This window comes from Stenella coeruleoalba (genome assembly GCF_951394435.1).
Source record: "Stenella coeruleoalba genome assembly, chromosome: 2".
NCBI lineage: Eukaryota > Metazoa > Chordata > Mammalia > Artiodactyla > Delphinidae > Stenella > Stenella coeruleoalba.
Window position 1 is genome coordinate 27,520,667 of NC_137147.1, and position 21,412 is coordinate 27,542,078.

Consider the following 21,412-nt stretch of genomic DNA (forward strand, 5'->3'; position numbering starts at 1 on the left):
TGGGTCCTGTCTCTGTCATGCCGTTCTTCGTACCTCTCCTGACCTCCTTCAGACCTTCGAGGCTGCAGCCTTGGTCATCGAACAGGGAGTTTGTCCCTGAGGTTAGGGGCGGGAGATAAACTCTGGACAGGTCAGCAGTTCAGTTTGCCCAGGACAAGAGAAAGGTGGCTTGGGTACCCCTGTCCCGGCAGGCGTCATCTCGCCTACTGGCCCTCGGGCCGGCCCTGCGTCGCCCCCAGCTCCTCACGGGTTAACACCCCTCGCCGCCCGCTCGCTTCCCAGTGCCAAAGTGGGTGTTGCTGGAATTCCTCTCTCCCTCTCCCGTAATGAGGGGGCTGAGCTGTCCCTCCGAGGAGGGGGCACGGTGTGGATAAAAGAGACGAAAAATCGGGGGGAGGTTTCCAAAAATAAAACCCTCCGGTTCCCATTCAGAAGGCTACAGTGACGGGGAGAAGGCGCGGCGGTGCGACAGCGGTGCCCACCCAGCTAGAGACGGAGCGCGGCCGCCGGGCTCACTGCACGCAGCCCCGGGCCGCTCCCGCAGCCTGGCCCTCGCTCCACGGAGAGCCTGGCCCGCAGTCTGATTCGGGGCCCCCTAGACGGGGAGAGGCGGGCCACCGAGAGGGGACCGGAGCGCAGCCAGAGGGCGGCCGGGCGCACAGACTGCGAGCCCCGGGGCAGTTACCCGCGCGCGCCGCTTTCCGGGCGCCCCGGCGCCATGAGGCTCCCAACCACCACCCGCTGCCCCGGGCGCGTCCTTCGGAACCCCTGGAGGAGCTTCTTGCCTCTCACCCTGGCTCTCTTCGTGGGCATGGGTCATGCTCAGAGGGACACGTTGGGCAGATACGAGCCGGCTGGAAGGGACGCGAGTCGGCTGCGGCGCCCCGGGGGCAGCCACCCCGCAGCGGATACAGCCAAGGTGTACAGTCTGTTCCGGGAGCAGAACGTGCCCGTTCCGGGTTTGCCGCCCGCGGAGCGGACCCAACCTGGCTGGGGGAGCCCCAGCAGGCCCGCCGAGGCGGAGGCCAGGAGGTCGCCCCGCGCGCAGCAGCCGCGGCGAGTCCAGCCACCTGCGCAGACCTGGAGAAGCCGGCCCCTGAGCCAGCAGCAGTCCGCACCCCGGGCCCAGGCCCCCCCGGCTCTCCCGCGCCTCGGGACCGCGCAGCGGCCGCGGGCTGCGCGAGGGCGGCTAACGGGGTGAGCACTGGAGAGGGAAGCATGGGGGCTGGGGGAGCGAGGGCCGGTCTCCCGTACGCTCGTTCGTGGAGGGATGTGCTGGCTAGAGGACAGGGCGCCGGGCTCTGTCTTTCGTCCCTCTGTCCTCAGTACTGCGGAGGAACAGACCGAGGTTCCGGAGCTGGGGCTCCATCTGACCCACTCTCAAAGAGTTGAGAGGAAAGAGAAACATCATCCACACCCTTTCGTACCAGCTCGCCCAGACCCGACGTTAATCCTTTCCCAAGGCGCCAGGGCATTCGCCCGCTCTCCTCCCTCCCGCCTCCAACCGGTGCCTGCTGACGCCCGTAGCGGTGCGGGGATCTGAAAGGGATCGGGGAGAGGGCAGCGGGGTGGGCATTCCACGCGCTTGAGGCCCAGGGGAAGCTGAGCGGGCGTAGAGCGCGGGTAGGTGGAGGACGTCGGGGGCTCCAGAGCGCGAGGGCAGATGCATCTCCAGGAAGGAGGTTGGCAGCAAAGCCTGCGCGGGGGAACGAGTCTGTGGGTTGCGGCAGAGGTCGGCCTGGGCCCGCGGATGGCTGGACGTGGAAGTGGGCATGGGATCGGGGGCACTTTGGGCAGGAAGCCTGCTCGCGATGTGGCTGTGGCACTGTGGGTCCGTGGGGGAGTGGGTCTGTGTGTGCCCCTATGCAGCTAGGTGTCAGCGCGACTCGCGCACTTTGCGGGGCTAAGTCTCCCCCCTACCCTGAGACGACCAGCTGCTTGCCGGGGGCTCCCTCGCAGCATGGGAGAGGTTCCCCAGTAACCCCCGGCCCCGCTGAAGATCCTCATGGCTGCGGGAGGCTCAGTCTTGCCTGAGTATGACAGGTATCTCCAGAATGGAGGGCACTGGAGGCCCGGGCAGTGTGGGGATGCGTGGGGACACCATCGGGGAGGCTGGGAAGGAAGCTGGCAGCCCTTCTCGGCTTGGGCCCTATTTGCCAGTTGGGTTCAGTCCCCTGGCTCATAGCGTGAAGGACACTGCAACCCCTGTTCTACTCCCGAGGATGTTCTTACTGCCTCTCCACTCACTATTTTCCTAGGCTGCAGCACTCTTCTCCTGTATTTCTCTGCTTAGAGAGACCTTCCTGACTACTCCTGCCCCACCCTCTCTCTTCCTTCACCCTGCTCTACGTTTCTTCATAGCACTTATTCCCATTGGACATATTATGTTTCTGTTTCTGCGTTTATGGTCTGGTCTCCCAGCCCACGCTAATGTAAGCTCTATAAAAAGAGAGGTTTTGTTTTGTGCATTGCTGTGTCACCGGTGCCTAGAACAGTGCTCGTATATAGTTGCTGCTTGTTAAGTATCTGTTGAGTGAGTGAATGAATTCCCCGCTGCCCTTGGAAGGCCCAGCTTAAGGCAGACAGAGTAGACCCGAGCACTGCCAAGTCGCTTACACAGAGGATCAGTCAGAGGGTGGTAATGGCCTGTGCAAGTGAATACATACTTCTTAAGAGCAAGTGTGCAGGGCCTGGGATAGGGGATGGGGCCCCGAGACAAAGGCATTGTGCCTGCCAGGAGGGCAACTCAATTACTTCAAATCGAATTGGAGACATGGACAGATAGGCACTGGTGAACATGCTTTCTAGTAGCAGAAGCTTCATGTTAAGAATAAAGGAATGGACGGCTGTGGCTGACGAGCCTGGAGGAGAAGGAGGCCCTGGGGTTCGATGGGCAGCATGTGGGGAAGCAGAGGGGAAGTGGCAGGAGTGAGGTCCCGAGTTGTAGCACTGCCCAAAGACAAGGGCTTTCCACTGTTGGCACTGGCCTCGGGGCAGGACTGCACCCTGGTGTAGGGGAGCCACAGGGCTGAGGCTGGAGGCGTAGGTTGAGCCGGATCACGGAGGAGCTTATACTGTCGGCGTTCGGGTGGGAGTTGGGGGGGATGGGATAGTGGAGTGGGGGTGGGAGGGTGCACTCTTCGCAGTTGTGAAATGAGGTGGGGATGAGCAAAGCAGATTGTCACCATGATAAGGCTGGTAGATGTACACAGGTGTGTAAGGACCTGGGCTGGGTGCCACCCACAATCACTTGCCATATACAGGTGCACACGTCACATCACATGCTGGGGTGGCTCCTCCCCCAGATTATTTTCTGCAGCTTTGATACAGGGTGGGTTCCTCTGGCACTGCAGCTAGCCACTCCAAGTCATCTGGGGAGGGGCTGAGTGGCAATCTTGTCCATCGGCTTCCTCTCCCCAAGTCCATTCTAGCTCCTGGCTTCTGGCCAGGCTGGTCTCTCTGGCCGTTGCCTTGTGAATTGCTCAGGGCCAAGGACTAGGTGCCACCTGCTGGTAAAGCTTGGAATTGCATCACCACTACTGGGGATTCTTCATTCAACAAACGTTTGGAAGGTCTCCTATATGCCCGGCACTTTGCTGGACCATGGGGATACAGCAGTGGCCAAGACAGCCTCTGTCTCCGTGGAACTTGCAATGTAGTGGGGTTTTATTGCACATAATGAAGATTTTAAGTGTGCGCCAGGCACAGTGCTAGGTGTCTGGGACACAGTGTAACCAGAGCAGAAAATTCTTGCACTATTGAAATTCACAGTCCACAGGGGACTTTTTAAGCCATTGTTCCCCAGCATTCAGTGTTTCTTAAGCTTAGCCTCACAGCATACCACCTTAATAATATTTTCCTCTATCTTTTCCTCCTTGTTCTATTATTTTCTTAAATTTAGAAACTGTTAAAATAACAGGATTTTGTGTTTTATTTATTTTTAAGTATTTTATATTATGAAGTTTTATACAAACCTACAAAAAGTATTGGAAATAATACAACTAACAATCCAGCTTTTTCAAACCTTAATATTTGGGCCTATTTTGCTTCTGATTTTTTTAGTCGAAATATCGTCTATAAATTTGTCTCCCTCTCTCCCCAGAGTTAACCACCACCTTGAATTTACCCATGATTCCAATCTAGGTTTTTATAGATGCATGCATCCATAACATATACAATATTGTTTTGCATATTTTAAACTTAGATAAGTGGTGCTATGCTGCCTTATCCCTCTAAAATTTGCTTTTCCAATCCTCATTAGATGTTTGAAATTTAACTACATTAATATAATCAGCTCAAGTTTATTCATTTTAATTGTCGGTCATTATGTCATTGTCTGAATATACCACAGTTTATTTATCCGTCCTTCTGTTTTGGGACACTTAGATGAGTTACATATTTTGGTATTACAAACAGTGCTTGGCATTTTTCTACATAAATAAATCCATTTTCAAGGACACTTTGTATCACTATCATAAGCTGAAAATAGTACCACTTGTCATAAAGAGGAAACTGTAGGAAAACTGAAATGAAAACAAAATGTTCTCAAAGTCTAGTCAAAGACAATTATCATAGGAAGTTCAGCCCCGTAGTTCTCCCTACTGGAAATGGCAATTGGCAAGGGCTGGAGAGAGAACCTGGCGTGAAGACCCAACCTCCGACAGAGATTTTTTCCCACTGGTCTAATCACACTAGAACGATCACTAAAAAGGGAATCACTTTCTCGCTGTGTGATTCAGCATTGCTGCATGTTGTGATTATGGAAATGTCATACTTCCTTTCCTACCAGAAGGGTGTTGGGAAACATTGGATTAAGTGAAACAAAGAGGTATTAAAAGTACACCACATGTCAGCCACTATGTTAGACTCTAGGGGCACAAAGAGGAATAAGAAAGAGCCCTCAAGGTACTCAAGACAGAGACATACACCAACAGCCTGAGGTAATCAGTGCTAAATGGTGTGGCGGCTGGAGAATGGGGAAGGCTGGGTAGATGGCAGGGGAGGTTTCATACAAAGGAGGTGACGTTTGATCTGGAAGTCTTGGAGCGAGCCACGGATCTCAGTCGGCAAAGGAGAGGGAAGGCAGTCTAGGCAGAGAGAGCAGCTTAAGCAAGGGCATCAAAACGTGCCCACACACAGTGCAGCTGGGGGACAACAAACTTCGTATATCTGGAGGATCATAGTTTTGGTTGTAGGTGGCCATGGAGATAAGGGGGGAAGGGGGGCAATTAGACTCCACAGGCAGGAGGGGTCCGGTTGGCTTTGTAGAGGCCAGTGGAGAGCCTTGAGGCGTCTATAACAAAGGACCAGTATGACCAGATTTGTTCCAGGTGGAACAGCAGCTGTCCTAGGCTGTTAGCCAGATGGGTTGGGCAATGATGTTGGATACTGGGCTAATGTTTGCTGAGTGGTGTGGCCTGGAAGCCTGGGCTTACATAATCTCTGAGTCGTATCTTCCAGAGACTCAGAGCCACTGAGTCTTTGGCCCCAGCTAGTCAGGCTCATTTGCTCTCTCCAGATAGCCAGAGCTCACGGAACGGTCATCTCCCACCGGGCACCTCCCTGAGCCTGTACCCAAGACTCTGGCTGGGCTCCTGTATCCCTCTTGAGTGCCCGCTTTGCCAAGCCCTGCCCCCCTGCTTGGCATCTTTGATTCTGACCAGTTCTCACTGTGGCCCTAACGGCCTTGAGGGCTCTACCGTGGTCAGGCCGGGCATGCCGAGCTGCTGCCTTCCTACAGTCAGCTCCGTAGCCATTCTGAAGGCATCTAGGGTACCAGCAGGCTCAGGGGGGCCTCCTTGAGCTGGGCTCCACGCCATGACCTCTCAGCCAGGTGGGCCCCTCAGTCCGTGCTCTCTGGACTCCCACAGACCCTAGTTTTTAGAAAACTCCTGCTGTCTGCTTCCTTCTCAAAGACCTCTCAGGCCTCTAAGAGGCCTTGCCACCACCAGAGGGGGTAATGACTCACCAATGGGTGGGTAGTCCCCCCTCCCACCAGGGCACACACTCAGAAGCCCTGGCTGTGACGACCAGCCCCTTCCCCAGAACCTAGTGACTTGGGCCCTGATGGGGAATAGGCAGCGGTGCAGAGGGGCTTCGAGGCGGCTGAAATGGCACAGCCCTTGGGTGGGAGGGCATTCTGGGGCCTCCCTGGGAGGCAGCTCCCCACAGCTTTGGGCCAAAGAGCCAGGAATGGGCCTCAGCTTTTTCAAGCTGAAGGAATTTATTTTGAATGTTTCATAAGGTTTCAAAAACCACACGAGCTTTGGGGGCCACACAAATGTCAAACCAACTCCTAAGTGGGACCAGATGCTCACCACGCCGGCCACGAAGGTCACAGGAAGGGCCCCCCGGTCTGTCCTTCACCCCACTCTTGGGCTCCGTACCTCTGCTGCCCCGCTCACCCTGAGCTTCAGCGAGCGCTGAGTAGAGAATTTCTGATGGTAATGATGGGGTCTGTGAAGCAGAGCCAGACCCAGCCTGAGCTGAGAAGTCAGGGCCCCAGAGGTCTTCTCCAGATAGAGCCCTTCTCGGGAAGTCACCTCTGTCCGGGCAGCTGGGTTTTAGATCGACAGTCAGGGTGGGTGAAGGATACTGGTGCTGCAGGGGCCTCACTCCACACCTGAGGGCAGAGTTCGGGTGAGTTAGGTGAGTGGCCCTGGTGGCAACTGCTGGTCAGTGTCTCCTGCAGGTGTCTCGGTGCCAGCCCTAAGGAGTAGCTGGGGGAAGGGCTATCTCCCACAGAGTAAGTTCCATCAGCCTGCCCAAGTAAAAAGCGTGCTCACCGTGCAGTGCAGCTTATCCCGAGTCCCCAGCCCCATCTTCCTACCAGCTGGCCACTCCCTCAGCTCCTCTTAAAGAGAAATTCTGGAGCTCCGGCTCCTTCTGTCCCAGCCAGTGCTCCGTCTGACCGTGCACCAGCCTGCCAGAGGGCTGAGGCTCCTCCCAGTGTGCATGTGTTGGCAGGTGCTGCACATGTATGTCCTTAAGGCTGTTTTGGGTACGTTTTCCAGCTTCCCTTGGATTATCAGCATTTGTTGGCAAGGGCCATGGTGATAATTTTTTGGTGAGAGGCCATGCGGAGCTGGAGCGTGACTTAGAGTTGGGTCAACTGAGGTTTGAATCTGGCTCTGACATTTACTTATTGTTTAGTCTTGGAAAGTGACTGAGACACTCTGAACTGGCTTTTTGATCATCTTCGTGATCCCTGTGCCAGTGTGTTGGGGGCTATATATCCTATCTCATTTAATCCTCACAACAACGTTAAGCAGGTATTATTATCTCCATTGTACAGATGAAAAGAATGAGGCTTCCCGAGCTCATGCAGAGAATGGCAGAGTCAGGATTCAATCTTAGCTGTGAAGGAGCCCAAAGCGCCCGCCCATGGGCCATGAGGCCTCCCTAGAGAAGGCGGACAGTGCCCGGCCTGGCAGAGTTCCCCCAGGCCCTGCCTGTAGAGGGCAGGACCGTCAGTAGGGCTCTGTGAATAGTCCCGCTCTGAGCACCCTATGCTGACCCTGTTTTGGTGACCCCGCAGGAGGAATGTCTGCGGGGGACAGTGCTGCCCAGGATGGACAACAGCAAACAGTACCAACCACTGTATCAAACGTGAGTGCCTCCACCGCACCCACCCCCTCCCTATCTCTGCCTTGAGCTGGGCGGGGCATGGGGACTCCAGAATCTGTGCGGGGAGCACAAGCGTCTTCCCCAGTCTGTCTCCTGAGCAGGTAGCCCCTTTCCAGGGGGGAGGCAGTGGAAGAGAGGAGATTGAAAAATGCCTCCAGGGCATTCCCTGGTGGTCTGGTGGTTAGGACTGGCGCTTTCATTGCCAAGGGCCTGGGTTCCATCCCTGGTTGGGGAACTAAGATCCCACAAGCTTCATGGCATGGCGAAAAAAAAAGAAGGCTCCAACTGAAGATGGCTTTTCAAACAAAATCCCCTCTCTTGTTTGTAAAGTTTCCTGTATTCCCCACCTGCTGCTCCACTGTGTTGGGGCTCCTCCCCAACTTGCCCTGTGGTGCTCACATACCCCTGTGGTCTGCGGAACACACCTGGCCCCAGAGCCTCTGCATCGCACATTCCTGGGGGGACCACTCCCAGCGCCGTGCTAGGGGAGTCCACCTCTGCTCTGGCCCCTGGCCCCTGGCGGGCATCCTACCAGGACGGTCGGATGAGGCTTTGATCCTGTGTCTGGAGCAGTCTTCCTTTCAACCACTCCAAAGCCTGGCAGGCTGGCCCAGATGAGAAAAAAGAGGGTAGTCATCTTAGTTATGTGGAGACCAAGGAGTGAGGTAGGAATAGCCGGGCTCTGTGCCCTAGCCTCCACTGATGGTACCCTCGGAGGAGGTGACAGCAACACGAGAGCCAGGAGCTATGCAGCACTCGCTCTGTGCAAGACTCACTTCACACGTCCTGTGGGGCGGGGAGAGCCGCTCACCTTTTGGCAGGTGAGGAAACTGGGGCACAGACAAGTCACGTGCTCAAGGTCACATGGTCTAGAAATGGCAGGATATGAACTCAGGTAACCTGACTCTAGGGTCCCTCTTCTTTTTTTTTTTTTTTTTGCGGTACATGGGCCTCTCACTGTTGTGGCCTCTCCCGTTGCGGAGCACAGGCTCCGGACGCGCAGGCTCAGCGGCCATGGCCCACGGGCCCAGCCACTCCGCGGAATGTGGGATCTTCCCGGACCGGGGCACGAACCCGCGTCCCCTGCATTGGCAGGTGGACTCTCAACCACTGCGCCACCAGGGAAGCCCAAGGGTCCCTCTTCTTAATCTCCACACTCTGCTGCCAGATATCTTACCTCATCTTCCTGGACCTCACTTTCTGCATCTGTGAACTGGGGATGGCCGTGTACTACCGTTTCCTTTTTGACTCCTCCTCTACCTCCTATTACTACTACCACCATCACCTCTACCATTACTACTACTACTGTTACCTCTACTACCATCACTACTGCTACAGCTGCTGCTGCTACCACTACTACCACCATTACTACTATAACAATGACTACTACTGCTAGCTAACAGCCGAGGATTTACTATATGCCCAACACTGCGCTAAGCTCTTCACATACGTCATCTTAGTTGTCTCCCAATCCTATAACATGAGTATTTACTGATCATCTATCCTACTTATAGTCAAGGAAACTGAGGCTCATTTTGGTTAGGAAATGTGCCCGAGGAGACAGCAGTACTCCGAGTCCTGGAGCTGAGGCCTGGGGTGGGATGTGGGGCTGGAGATGAAGAGGAGAGCCCCTAAGTTCTATTGAGCTTAGCAGAGAGTGTTGCTGAGGTTTGAGTTGAGGTTGGGGAGGGTGGCTTCAGGGCGGGTGGGCATGGGCCTCGCTCTGGCCCTTCAGCCCTGAAGGTTCTCAGTTTCCTAACTTTCTCATGACTTTCCAGCGTCCTTCTCTGCCAATCTGGAGTTTCAACACTGGAAACTCGAGGTTGGGTGAGTCCGCAGACTGTCAGAACTGACGTGTGTGTGCACCCTCGTGCCCTGATCCAGGGGTGCCGCTCCAGCCTGCCGTCAGTATCCACTCCACCCCGGGGGGCCTCAGCCCCATTGTTTCTCTCCCCGGCCCTCCGCTGCTCCCCTGGTCATACCTGTGGCCCTGGCACACGGGCTGGCAGCGCTCCTGGAGGAATTGCCACTGGGCGTTAGCCTTTCCCACACGAAGCTGGCTCCCCACTGAAGGCCTGTGTGCTAATTAGCTGGGCCCAGCGCTGTTTGCTTGTTGCTGTTTTGCTGCTAATGAGCTTGATGAGAACCACGTGGGCAGTGGGGTGTTGGCCCTGGATGGCTAGGTCCGGAGCTCTGTCAAATATGGGGCTCTTGGTCCCACGCCCTGTCAGCTGGCTCTCCTGCTTCCCCCGTGGTTTGCGTCTCCCTATCCCCTCCCCACAGCTGCCCTTCTGGCTGGAGCAGAGGCTGCCAACGCCGGGGAATGCTCATGACTCTGGCCTAGTGGTTTCCCACATGTGGGGTGCCTCTCCTGGCCTGGCCGCGGCAGGGGTGGTGACAGGGAGGGGTGTGTGACATCCCCCCAACTGCCAAGATTAAAGTCTAGTCCCAGAACAGTGTGGGGACTCAATCCATCCCCTGGTCTCTCCCAGATATCTGTAGGTCCAGCCCACTGCCCCTGCATAGCGAGTGATGGCCTTTGTCCCCTGGCCCACCCCCGACTCCCACTTGCCCCCTCTCACAGACTCCTAGGTTGCTGTAACATGCCAGCCGTCTCCTTGGCAGGCCCCTTTCTTCATCCCTGCGCAGTCACTGGACCTTGGGGACCCACTGTGTCTGCAGGTGTCCACTGCTAGAAGCCCAGCTGCTCTCTGCGCCCTGGAGGGGTCTGGAGCTGTGCTCCCATCTCCTCCTCTGGTCTTGGTATCTGCCTTTCCTTCTGCGGCTTTGCCAGCTCGCCACACAATTTGTGCGTTTACGTATTTGTGGAGGCAGCTGAGTGGGGCCTGCCAGCCCGCTCAGCTGAGGGGAAGCAATGTAGGGTGTGGGGTACCAGGGTCCTGTTTACAGTTAGGGCCTCTGGAAGACTGTCCCATCTTCCCAGACTGGCTCGCCCCAGTGCACACACAGCCTTTGGGAGGCTTCTGAAGGCTTACACTGGGGAAGAGGATTGGAAGAATCCTTTGGCTTCTTGTTTTATCTCGGCTTAGATGCACGGGGGCTGGGGCTGTTCTGGGGAGAAGTCTACTGAGGAGGGGGCTAGGTGGATTACCATCTTCCCCTCCCCCCAGCAGGAAGGCCCCAAGTTAAGAGCATGTGCTTTAGATTCTGGTGCCCGATTCAAGGCGTCATGGGTTTGAATCCCAACTCTGTGTCCTCAGGCAAGTGCCTGGCCCTCTTCCAGCCACAGTGCCTCACCTGTTAAGTGGGTATAACAATCTTTATAGAGCTGTTTTTGAGAATGAATAATAATAACACACTGTAGCTCTTACAGTGTGTTCTGTGCATCAGAACTTTATTATTAATTTTTCATCCTCACAACAGCCCTGTAAACTAGAGTTGATCTTTATCCCCACTTACAGATGAGGTTAACTATTTGTCCAAGTCACGCAGCTGGCAATCAGTAGAGCCTGGGTGTGAATCCAGGTAGCCTGCTCCAGAGGAGAGGGCTTAACACCGTGCTCCTGGGAAACGAGCACGTGTGTGTAGAGAGCCTGCAACATGGTAAGTTTAGTTGTTATTTTAACCTAGATCCAGGAGGCTGTGCTGCCTGCCTGGGTTTCAAGGCCGACTCCGTCACTTAGCTACAGGACCCTGGGCAAGTTGCTCAAGCTCTCTGTGCCTCAGTTTCTTTTCCTGTGAAACAGGACTAATATTAGTCCCTGCCTCAGAGAATTCTGAGGAACAAATGAGATAACTTAGGGCAAGTGTTTAGTTCAAGGCCTGGCACGTTCTGTGTGTTCTGTACATGTCTGGCCTTGATGTTGCGAGCAGGGACTGTGTCTACCAGCCCACACCATGCAGCACAGTGGCAAGTGTTCACCGGATACAAGGTAAAGGCTCAACAAGAATGTACTGAATGACACAGGGCCTTTCCCAGGCCTGTGCAGAGAAGTCCCCTTCTGCTGCCCCAGATTCATCGGCCCTTTTGGAAAACTCCCCACGGTGCTCAGGAGACCCTGGAATGGCCTAGGCATTTGTGCTTGCCTTTTAGTCCCAAGCCTGTGTGCGCATGGGGCCATTAGAACCACATGCCTTCTAGGCCACAACTCAGTGCTGTGAAGACCCTCATCCCTCCTGATCTGGGCTTCTCCTGGGCTTCCCTGAGGGAGTTCCCCTGGCCCACCCATCCCAGCCCTGTAAATGACCCCACCCAAAGGGCAAGACTATAGCCACCCAACTTTGGAGCCAGAATCCCCGAGTTCAAACCCTTGCTCCATCATTTACTAGCATGGTGATCTCAGGCACATTGCTGGACTGCTCTAAGCCTCAGTTTCTCCGTATGTCAAATGAGGATCAGAATAGCACCTGTAGTAGTTATAAGAATCTACAGAGGAGATGTATGCAAAGAAGTCGACCTCATAATGGTAAGTGCTGAACAAATGTTGGGGAAAAGGGTCAGGGCAGGGGTGGGATTTGCAGGTTCTTTACTGACTGGTTAGGAGCTGCCAGGAGCCAGAGGCTTGAGTCTACATATGGCTCGTCTCTGGATGAACCATCCGATGAAACTCAGTAGCTGGTGGGAGTGGTGGAGAGGAAAGTGGAAGGGGTTAAGGGGAATAATCACATGACTTCAGTGGAGACCCAACTAACACGAAGGGTACAGACCTAGCAAGAGACACTGCCCCTCTCTCCCCTGACCATGTAGAGGTACCTTAGACCTTTTTGGTAAGCAGGTGTATGCCCCCAAGGCTTTTTGCTTAAAGGAGTATTTAGGAGATGCTTTTATCCCAGGGGCTGTATCCTGTTGATACCAGCAGAGTGCCTATTTGATACGTGTTTGTTAAAGGACTGAGTGGGTGAATGATTTCACAGGTGACCTGGAGGTTTTCTTCTGCCATCCTCAGCTGCCTCTTCTCACCTCCTTGGTTGGCTTCTCCTTTTCTACCTAACATCTTTTTTTTTTTAAAGCCAAGTTCTTTTTTTTTTTTAATTTTATTTAAATTTTATTTATTTATTTATTTTGGCTGTGTTGGGTCTTCATTTCTGTGCGAGGGCTTTCTCTAGTTGTGGCGAGCGGGGGCCACTCTTCATCGCGGCACGCGGGCCTCTCACTGTCACGGCCTCTCTTGCTGTGGAGCACAGGCTCCAGACACACAGGCTCAGTAGTTGTGGCTCACGGGCTTAGTTGCTCCGCGGCATGTGGGATCTTCCCAGACCAGGGCTCAAACCCGTGTCCCCTGCATTGGCAGGCAGATTCTCAACCACTGCGCCACCAGGGAAGCCCTCTACCTAACATCTTGATGTTGGGCTGCCTCAGGACTTTCCCCAGATCTTCTAAATCCCCCCCACAAAGAGGGGGCCATCTGAAGCAAGCAGAGCATTACTGAGTACCAGTAGACGCTGTGCCAGACAATTAACACGCAACAGTAAGAGCGGCCGTGCTCACTCTGTGCCAGGGACCACGCTAAACCCTTCACCTCCCTTCCCCCTGTGAGTGGCCATCACATCACGCTCTGTCCTGGCCCCTCCTGTGTCCCTGGCTACTGCTTCTCCTCTACCTGCTACTAAACACTGGGTGTCCCAGGGCCGAGTTCTGGGTCCTCTCCTTTTCTTTCTCGCTGCACCGCTCCTGGAATGATCTAATGCATTCCCATGGATGTAAACATCGTCTCGGGGCTGATGACACTCAGATTTATATACATCTTCAGCCAGTCCTCTGCTCCAACCTCCAGGCTCCTTTCGTCCCGCCGCCTCCTCAACATCTGCTCTTGATGCCTCCCAGCCACCCCCACCCCAACTTGTCTCAAGCGAGCGCATCGTTTCCCTCCCTCTGAGCCCATATCCCTGCCCAGGTCTTACCCATCCTGTCAGAGGCATCTCCATCTATGTGAATGCTTAAGCCAGACCATTCAGGACACCTCCTCTTGCTCAGGCTTCTATCCAGTTCATCCCTGAGCCCTGTTTGCTTCACTTCCTAAATCTCTTGAGAGTCTGTTTGCTTCCCGCCCCCCACACCCCCACCCCCGGCTGCTTCTCTAGTCCCGGGCACCAGCACGCTCTCCTGGGTGACTGCTGCAGCTGGCTGACTGCTCCCACTGTCCCCCTTACTCTCCAGTTCTTTCTCTGTAAATTAGATCATAACACATCCCTATTGAAACCTTCCTGTGGCGGTGTGTCCAGCCTTGTCTGTCAGCCCCTCACTCACCAGATCCAGCCTGGGTTCCTGGAATGTGCTGCCCCCGGGCTGTTGCACATGCCGCTCTCTCTGTTTGCTTTTCCTGTCTCTTTATGTGGCTGCTCCCTGTCTTCGTTTCCAGCTCCCCCTAACCGCTCTGTCTAGAGCTGCCCCCAGCAGCCTTGTTACTCTGGATCCCAGCCCCTGTATTGTTTCTTCCACCATTCATATCCCAATTTCTCTTCCTCTGCTTGTTTTTTTGCTTGTTTTATGAATTTCTCTAAGTTGGAGGCTCCGTGAAGAAAAAGACACTGTCTGTCTTGCTTACTATCCTAAGCAAACAGTAAATGTTGGACGCACGACCACTTTCTAGACGCTGAGACTTGCATAGATGAAGGAACTTGCCTGAGGTCGTGGGGTTGGAATTCAAACGCAGGTCTCCTTGACTATAAGGCTGCTCTCTCCTCCACACTTCTGCCCCCACCTTCATTGAGTTGTAAATGGCAATGGTGTATTCCTTCCCTCTCAACCTTCATGGGTCCTGGGCACGGAGCTGGTGTGGCTGCAGAAGGGCTTGGATGGCTCCGTGTTAGCCACAGAACTGTCTTGCACACCCTGGGGCTGCTTCCCTGGAAAAGGCTGGGTCCCCGGGCTTGTCCCTGATGGGGGCTGCTCCAGGACCCCATCTTCTCTCATCTCCCTGGCCTCTCTGGCACTGAGGCCTTTAAATCCCTGCCTCCTCCCAGACAAAGCCCTCAGGGCTGTGATGGGGTTGGACAGGTGACTCATCTGCTCTAGGGCAGGAGCTAGAGGCAAACCCACGCCTCTGCCCTGGGCCACAAGCCCTGCCCAGTGGTCCCCTCCTCATGCCTGCTGGAGCCAGTGGGAATTGGGGCTGCTCTCTGCCCCAGCCCCTGGCCCCCAACTGGCCCAGTATCTCGGTGTTTGTTAATGCAATTAGCAGGGCGGTCCATGCTGATGGGCCGGGGCCAAGGTCTGACTCACAACCCTCCTTCCTCCCCTCCGGCCGCCAAACGGTAGAGGCCCTCTCGGCCTGCCAGACAGCGTCTGCAGAGCGTGCGCAAGGGGCCAAGAACGGCATCTTTCTCTCATTAAAGGCTTTTATGTGAGCACAACTGCAATTTTGGAGCAGGGCGCTTGGCTGGCCCCTGAGCCCCAGTGCTGTTTCCAGCCATCCTGAGCTGTGATCCCAGCACAGCTGTGGTGGGAATGGGCCGAATCCTTGAGGACCTGACTTCTCCCACAGCCTGGGGGCTTGGGGCTGAGGTCGGGGCTTGGGGGACACAGCCCGTGGGCAGAGCTTGGGTGTGGAGAGGATGAGTCCTCGGTGGATTCTGAGGGTGTGTGAAGGCCAGTGAGGGATTTCCTGGCCTCGGGGAGCTCTGACATCAGGGTCCCCTTTCTGTGGAAACCAAAGGTCAAGGCTGTGGAGAAGAAACAGCTCAGGGTCACAGGTAGACCCCCAGTTACGTGAATTCCAAGGGCAAACTGAGGCCTCCAGGTAGGGGTCTAAGGTGAGGGGCAGGCCCAGGGAAGGGCAGCACTGAAGGTGGTGGGTGACCGTCCTGCCTAGAAACGCCTCTGGGTGTGGAAGGGACAGGGCCTCATCCTGAGGGAGGGATCAGGTACTCAGTGGGGAGGTCCTTAGTGTCCCACTGACACAGAGTTTAGGAAAGATGGAGCTTTAATCTGAGGAGCAGCTGAGCCTCAGGTATGGGGGTGCTGGGCCCAGAGTCTAATCTGGAAGGTAGGTTCATCTCCCAGACAGGAGGGCCTGGTACTGGAGGCCTCGGAGGAGGGCACAGGCTCAAGGGGCCCACCCTAAAGTCGGTGCCTCACCTAATGGAATTGACGGAGGGAGAAGGCATCTCTAGATCCCAGGAGAGAGAGCTGATGACAGAAGCCCTACCTGGCTGGGGTGGAAGGAGGTAGAGAGGGGACGGGCTGTATTTAACACCTGAAGAGCAGCCCTGCCTCTGCACCACAGTGTTTGGGGCATCTCTCTAACCAGGGCCTGCCTTGTCATTGCCTTTTCCTGGGGAAAAGGTCATGGCAGAGAAGTTCAGAAGCCCTCTTGCTTCTGCCACTAGGTGTGTGCATTTTTTGTTTTTTAACTTAGCATTGATGCCCAATACAACTTCCTGTGGAAACTTTCTGTGGAAATGTTCTATATCTTGCCATCCAACATGGTAGCCGTGAGCCACATGTGGCTACTGAGCCCTTGAAATGTGTCTAGTGCAACTGAGGAACTGAATTTTACATTTTATTTAATCAATTTCCATTTCAACAGCCATATAGAGCTCACGGCTACAGCATTGGACAGCACAGCTTTAGAGAGTACAAAGTACTTCCGTGATCTCTGTTGAGACTCACACAACTCTTGGAGGCAGGAATTGTCAGACCCATTTTATGATGAGACAGCTGAGGCACTGGTTGAGGCGTCTCAGTGAGATGAGACGCGCCCAAGGTCACGCAGCTGGGATGTGGCTGAGCGGGGCGGGGGTCAAACCAAATCTTTCTGACTCCCGACCCCATGTTCTTTTTGCTACCAAGTCTCTGGTCGCAAGGGCTCTGAGTGGATGGTGGGAGCAGCCTACACGGTGGGAGCTGTTTCCAGACTCTCCCCCAGGCCTGCCCATTCTTCATTTGGTCTCCTCCCAAAGGCAGGGGTTTTGTTTGGAAAATGTGAGCGAACCTCTGCTTGACTGTTCTGGAGCAGCGTGAAGGTAGAAGGGGCACAGCCAGGAGGGGGGTGTTGGGGAGAACGAAGCCTTCTATTTCTTGTTTCAAAGTAATTTCGGGAGTTTTCTTTTTTATTCCCCTGTCTTTTGGCATACGGCTACCTCCACAGAGCTGAACTCCCAAAGCTGAAACTTTCCACATATCCAATCCTCAGTGAGAAAGAGAGTGCCAGGGGAGTGTGGAGAAGCCAGAGTTCAGGTGGAGCCCAAATTATGAATGGCTAAAGGCTGGCATTGGTGAGCGGGCACAGGGAGGCTGGAAGCAGCATCACCTTCGGGCTCTGAGGATGCCAGCCCCTGACAGGGAGGGGCTGGGTGTGTCCTCGATGGCTAAACATGGACCTCGTGGTCTCGTGCTTGATAACCTCTCACCAATCATCAATCACCGAAGACTCACTAAAGCCATATACCGCATCCTGTGTTGATTTCTCAAGCATAAGGCATGACCTCTGCCCTTGTGGGAAAATGGGAGGAATGAGGCTCCAAGGGCAAAACATGAAGACTGCCCAGCCTGCCATGGTTGGGAATTTTCTCTCTTAAAATTCCCACAGCACTGCACGAAATTGCGTCTCCGGGGTGCCTCAGCATTTCCGTCCTTGCTTCATGCAATAGCCCCTGCCGTGGGGCGATTCTGCGATGGCTGATCCCCTTTCTGACACTTCAGTTTTGAAATCTGTGCTCATTTGACTTAGGAATATTTTGCTTCAGTTTCCTTTAAATGAAAGGCACATGACCGCTATCGCCCCCCTCCTTCCCCAAGGGTTCCAAACTTTTGGATTTCACGCACCAGTAAATATCCCCAAACATCTTAGGTACCAGAGTACAATAGCCAGCTTTTCCTTTTGCTAAGTGAGGATATTAGAAAAACAAACTACCATTTGCCATCACCTTTAATTTTAAAAGAACATTGTAACACCAAAAAAGTAATGCAATAATAATCTCAAAATAAAAAACACATTTTAAGTGGGAAAAAATAGCATCACAAGAAACACAGAAAACTGTTTTTATTTTTCTTGTTTCACGGCGGACCAGTGAACACAGTCCTAAGAATGCTGCCTTTCATAGACAGGCACTTGGAGCCACCATTTGGGGCCATTGGCGGGGTGGCTTTTGGGGGAGTGGAGAGAGAGGAGAGGAGTTTATGCTCCAATCCCATAATGCAGATGCTTGGCTCAGAACAAAACGCTTGAACACTGTAGTGAGGAAATCACTTCCTGCTGAGACTTATGGAGACAACTCAGAGGAAGATACAAATGAAGTTGGTGAGAGCTGGCTCTGAAAACCCAGCACTTGGAGGACCTTTCTTAGCAGATCTGGCCTCTGTGCAGTTTCATAAACGATTGGTCCAGAAAGGTTATCTTCCCAAACGGGTTTATTTCTGCCAACAAGTCTGGCTGGTTTGGAAGCCTTTTAGAACTTTTATCAACCACAATATTACATGCATATGTAAATGCCAATTTTATAGTTTCCCCCCAAACACCCACTTTCTGTGGGCTGTTCATCATACCAACCAAAGTCTGCCAACCCTTGTCCTCATTGAGGACCTAAGTGCCTGGGGGCAAGGGGCTTCCATGATTCTGAGAACCCTCCCACCTGGCAGAGCTTCCTCCACCCAGGGACCAGCCTTGTTGTCTTTGTACCCCCCGACACCCAGTCTGACCGAGAGACGATGCTCACTAAATGTTTGCGGATGTATTGGCGAATAAGGCAGAACCAGAAGTAAGCGAGTCTCAGGAAGACATGGGCTCGGCTTGCAAGATTTGGGGCCTTGGGTTTCTAGACAGAGAAAGATCTTACTGTTGAAGTCAAGGATGGGCCATCCTTGGGGCCCAGGAGGGGAAGGACAGAAGCTAAATTAGTTTTGAAGGCTGTCTTAAGGGCAGGGACCACCCACGCAGAGGTAGAAGAGACACGGAGACTGGGAGGGGCTGTGCGACCTTCCCTTCACCCACGCCAGGCTTTGCTGGCAGAGGCGTGTGGATCTGAGGGGCTAGGAGTGATGTAGCATCTGTGGTCCACATGGGAAACCACTCAGGCCCTCCCTTTCTACTCCCTCCCTAAAATAAACCAGGGCTGACACCTGTCCTGGGCAAACCTGCTTCCCCAGTGTTCGCTGGCCCTGGTTTGGCTACAGGGCTGGCCCCAGCAGACCGTGTCTCTGGTGGTGGTGGTGACAGTGGCCTGGCGTGTGGTCAGGTGGGGGCTGACTCTGCTTGGGCAGGTGGAGTGGCAGCCAGGTGATAGGCCAAAATCCTGCCAAGGTGGCAGTTTGTGTTTGGGGAAATGCTCAGGTTTACAATTCTCTCACACAGTCTGCTTACCTGGAGGCCTGGGGCTGCCAGGAAGGGATGCCCAAGCACTGAGGAAAATGCTCTAGCCTCAGGATCTAGCTCATGGTTGGAATCCTGCAGCGAGACCTATGATTTCTCCACTCTCCCCTGAGTAGACAGGCTGCCCTTGTTTGACACGATGCCCAATCTACTCATCCTTGCTGTCTCTGGTCAGCATCACCACCTCCAGGAAGCCTTCCCTGATTTTCCCTTTCTTGCCTCAGCCTGGGTTAGAGGCTCTGGCCGACACTTATCACATGACCTGTGTCCTGGCTTCCATGTGAAACAGGACACTCTTTGAGAGAGGGATCCCCTTTACTACAAGTCTCACACCTAGTGAGTGCTCGGTTAATGTTCACTGAATGAATGCGGGAGCTGGTAAACATCCTCCCTCAATCTAAGATTGACTGTATGGGCTTTGGAGAGAGATGGGTTTGAGGGTCTGTTGTCTCCACCACCAGAGCCAACCTGGGACGTGCAGCTTCCCAGGCCAAGGGTGCATTCGGTGGCTGACTTGAAGCCAACAGATCCCTTTTGTTTCATCATCACCTCCAGGCCAAGGCTTAGAGATGGTTCAGCCCTGCTGGGAGGCAGTGGGGTGGAAAGAGCTTGGGCTTTGCCATCAAACAGACCTGGACTGGATCCTCGATCCACCATTGCCTGGCTGGGTGACCTCAGGCACATCTTTTAACCTCTCCAAGCTTCAGAGTCATCATTTGTAAAATGAGGATCATAATCCCACTTGCTGCATAGGATTGTTTTAAGCTTAAATGAGACACTGTGTGCAGAGCACAGTTCCTCGCATGTTGTAGCACTGAACAGATAGTAGCTGCCGTAATAAAAATAATATTGATTGTGTCATTGTTAGGCATATGCTAGGAGTTAAGGAGGCAAAGAGGTGTAAGGAACAGTCGCTGCGCTTGAGGGCGCTGACCATGTTAGTTAGGGAGTTGAGACACTTACATAACAAACCCATCACACTGATGGTGGCCTATAGGGCCTGAGTGCTGTGCAAGGAGAACACTCGTCCTAGCTGTTCGGAGGAGGGAGCAGTTGCTGGAGGCAGGTCGTCAGGGATGGGGAGGGGGCCTGGAGGGAACAGTAGCACTTAGGTAAGTGGAGAGGAAAGGGAAACAGCTCCAGGGAGGGGAAGCAGCACACACAAAGGCAGAGAGAAGAGGAAGCCACACCAGCAGGCCAGGTCCCCAGATGGACAGACAACAAAAAGGGAGCACTTAAGTATATGTACAACCCAATGTTGGGTGTTCTGCCGGGGGTGCTGGTGTGACGGGTCACCCAGTCTTTGATGGGTTGTCCGACGCTGACAGGCGACCCTAACCCTCTCCCTGTCTCTCCAGCCGTGTGCCAGCCGCCCTGCCAGAACAGGGGCTCCTGCAGCCGGCCCCAGCTCTGCGTGTGCCGCTCCGGCTTCCGCGGAGCCCGCTGTGAAGAGGTCATTCCTGAGGAGGAATTCGACCCCCAGAACTCCAGGCTGGCACCCCGACGCTCAGCCCAGGGGTCTCCCAACCTGCGCAGGAGCAGTGCGGCCAGAGAAACCACCACGGCCAGAGAAAGCACCACGGCCAGAGCGCGGCCGCCAGCACCACAGCCGCCGCTGGCCAGGTGAGTCCCCTCCTCAGCGGGGCCTCCGGTCTGGGGGCGCAGCCTCTCTGGAAGGGCTTCTTCCTTCGGCCCGTTTGGTGAAGACCCTGGTGGAGAAGGCCGGAGAGTCCTCCTTTCCCTTCTGCTCCACCAGAGGGGCGGCGAGCAGGGCAGCAGGTACGGGGGGTGGCATAGGCTCTGGCAGGGTGCCCAGGGGAGGTGGGAGGGGAAGTCTTTACTCTCCAGGCCCCGGGGAGAGAGCTGAGGAGGGCACATCCCTGGGACCAGGCTCTCTTGTTTCGAATCCTGGTGTTGCCACTTCCTAGGTGGGTGACCTTGGGCAAGTTACTTATCTCTCTGATTCCTCATCAGTAAGTTGGGGAAAATGATGACAATCATAGTCATGGTATTGTAAGGGTTAAGTGAGTGACTATGAGGAAAATGCTTAGAACAGTGCCTGGCACACAGTAAACTCTATAAATGTTTGTCTCCGCCTCCCCTTTCTCTGCCTGTGGTCCCTGTGATGCAGGAAGGACTCCTCTGCCAGAAAAAGCCCCTTCAGTTCAGTCACCACCAGTGCTAACCTGTCTCCTCGGAGGGGCAGCTGGAGCACGTAGGGGAAGCGAGAAGATGAAAAAGTGGGAAGGGGTGTGTTCACGGGCAGGATTCCCTGGCCTGCGTGCCAGCCAACCTGGCTAGACATTTCCTAGCTCAGCTCAGGAAATCTGAACTTTGTAAACTGGTCCATTTCTGGGGGCTGTGTTTTCCTTGTGGTTTTTCAGGTTACTTTTTCCATTCGCTTCCTACTTAGGAACTTCTTTCTGAAATGTTTGAACCTTGTCTTGCTGAACTCAGCGAAAAAAGGATTTGCCCTCCCAGAGGAAGCTGGGAGAATCAGGGAGAAGAGGCTGACC

At 54.4% G+C, this 21,412-nt stretch overlaps 1 protein-coding gene across 4 annotated transcripts in view; it reads left to right on the forward strand.

The window, feature by feature from the left end:
* The first annotated feature begins 376 nt into the window (after positions 1-376).
* LTBP2 (latent transforming growth factor beta binding protein 2) overlaps positions 377-21,412 on the forward strand; it is a 96,984-nt gene continuing 75,948 nt past the window's right edge. For 3 of the 4 annotated variants that reach the window (XM_079912864.1, XM_079912865.1, XM_079912866.1), the window contains exons 1-3: positions 377-1,197; positions 7,538-7,608; positions 20,255-20,519. In XM_079912864.1, coding sequence (XP_079768990.1) covers positions 719-1,197; positions 7,538-7,608; positions 20,255-20,519 — 815 coding nt within the window. In that variant the 5' untranslated portion in view covers positions 377-718. The remainder of the gene's footprint in view (positions 1,198-7,537; positions 7,609-20,254; positions 20,520-21,412) is intronic. The other variant, XM_079912867.1, reaches the window with a different exon arrangement.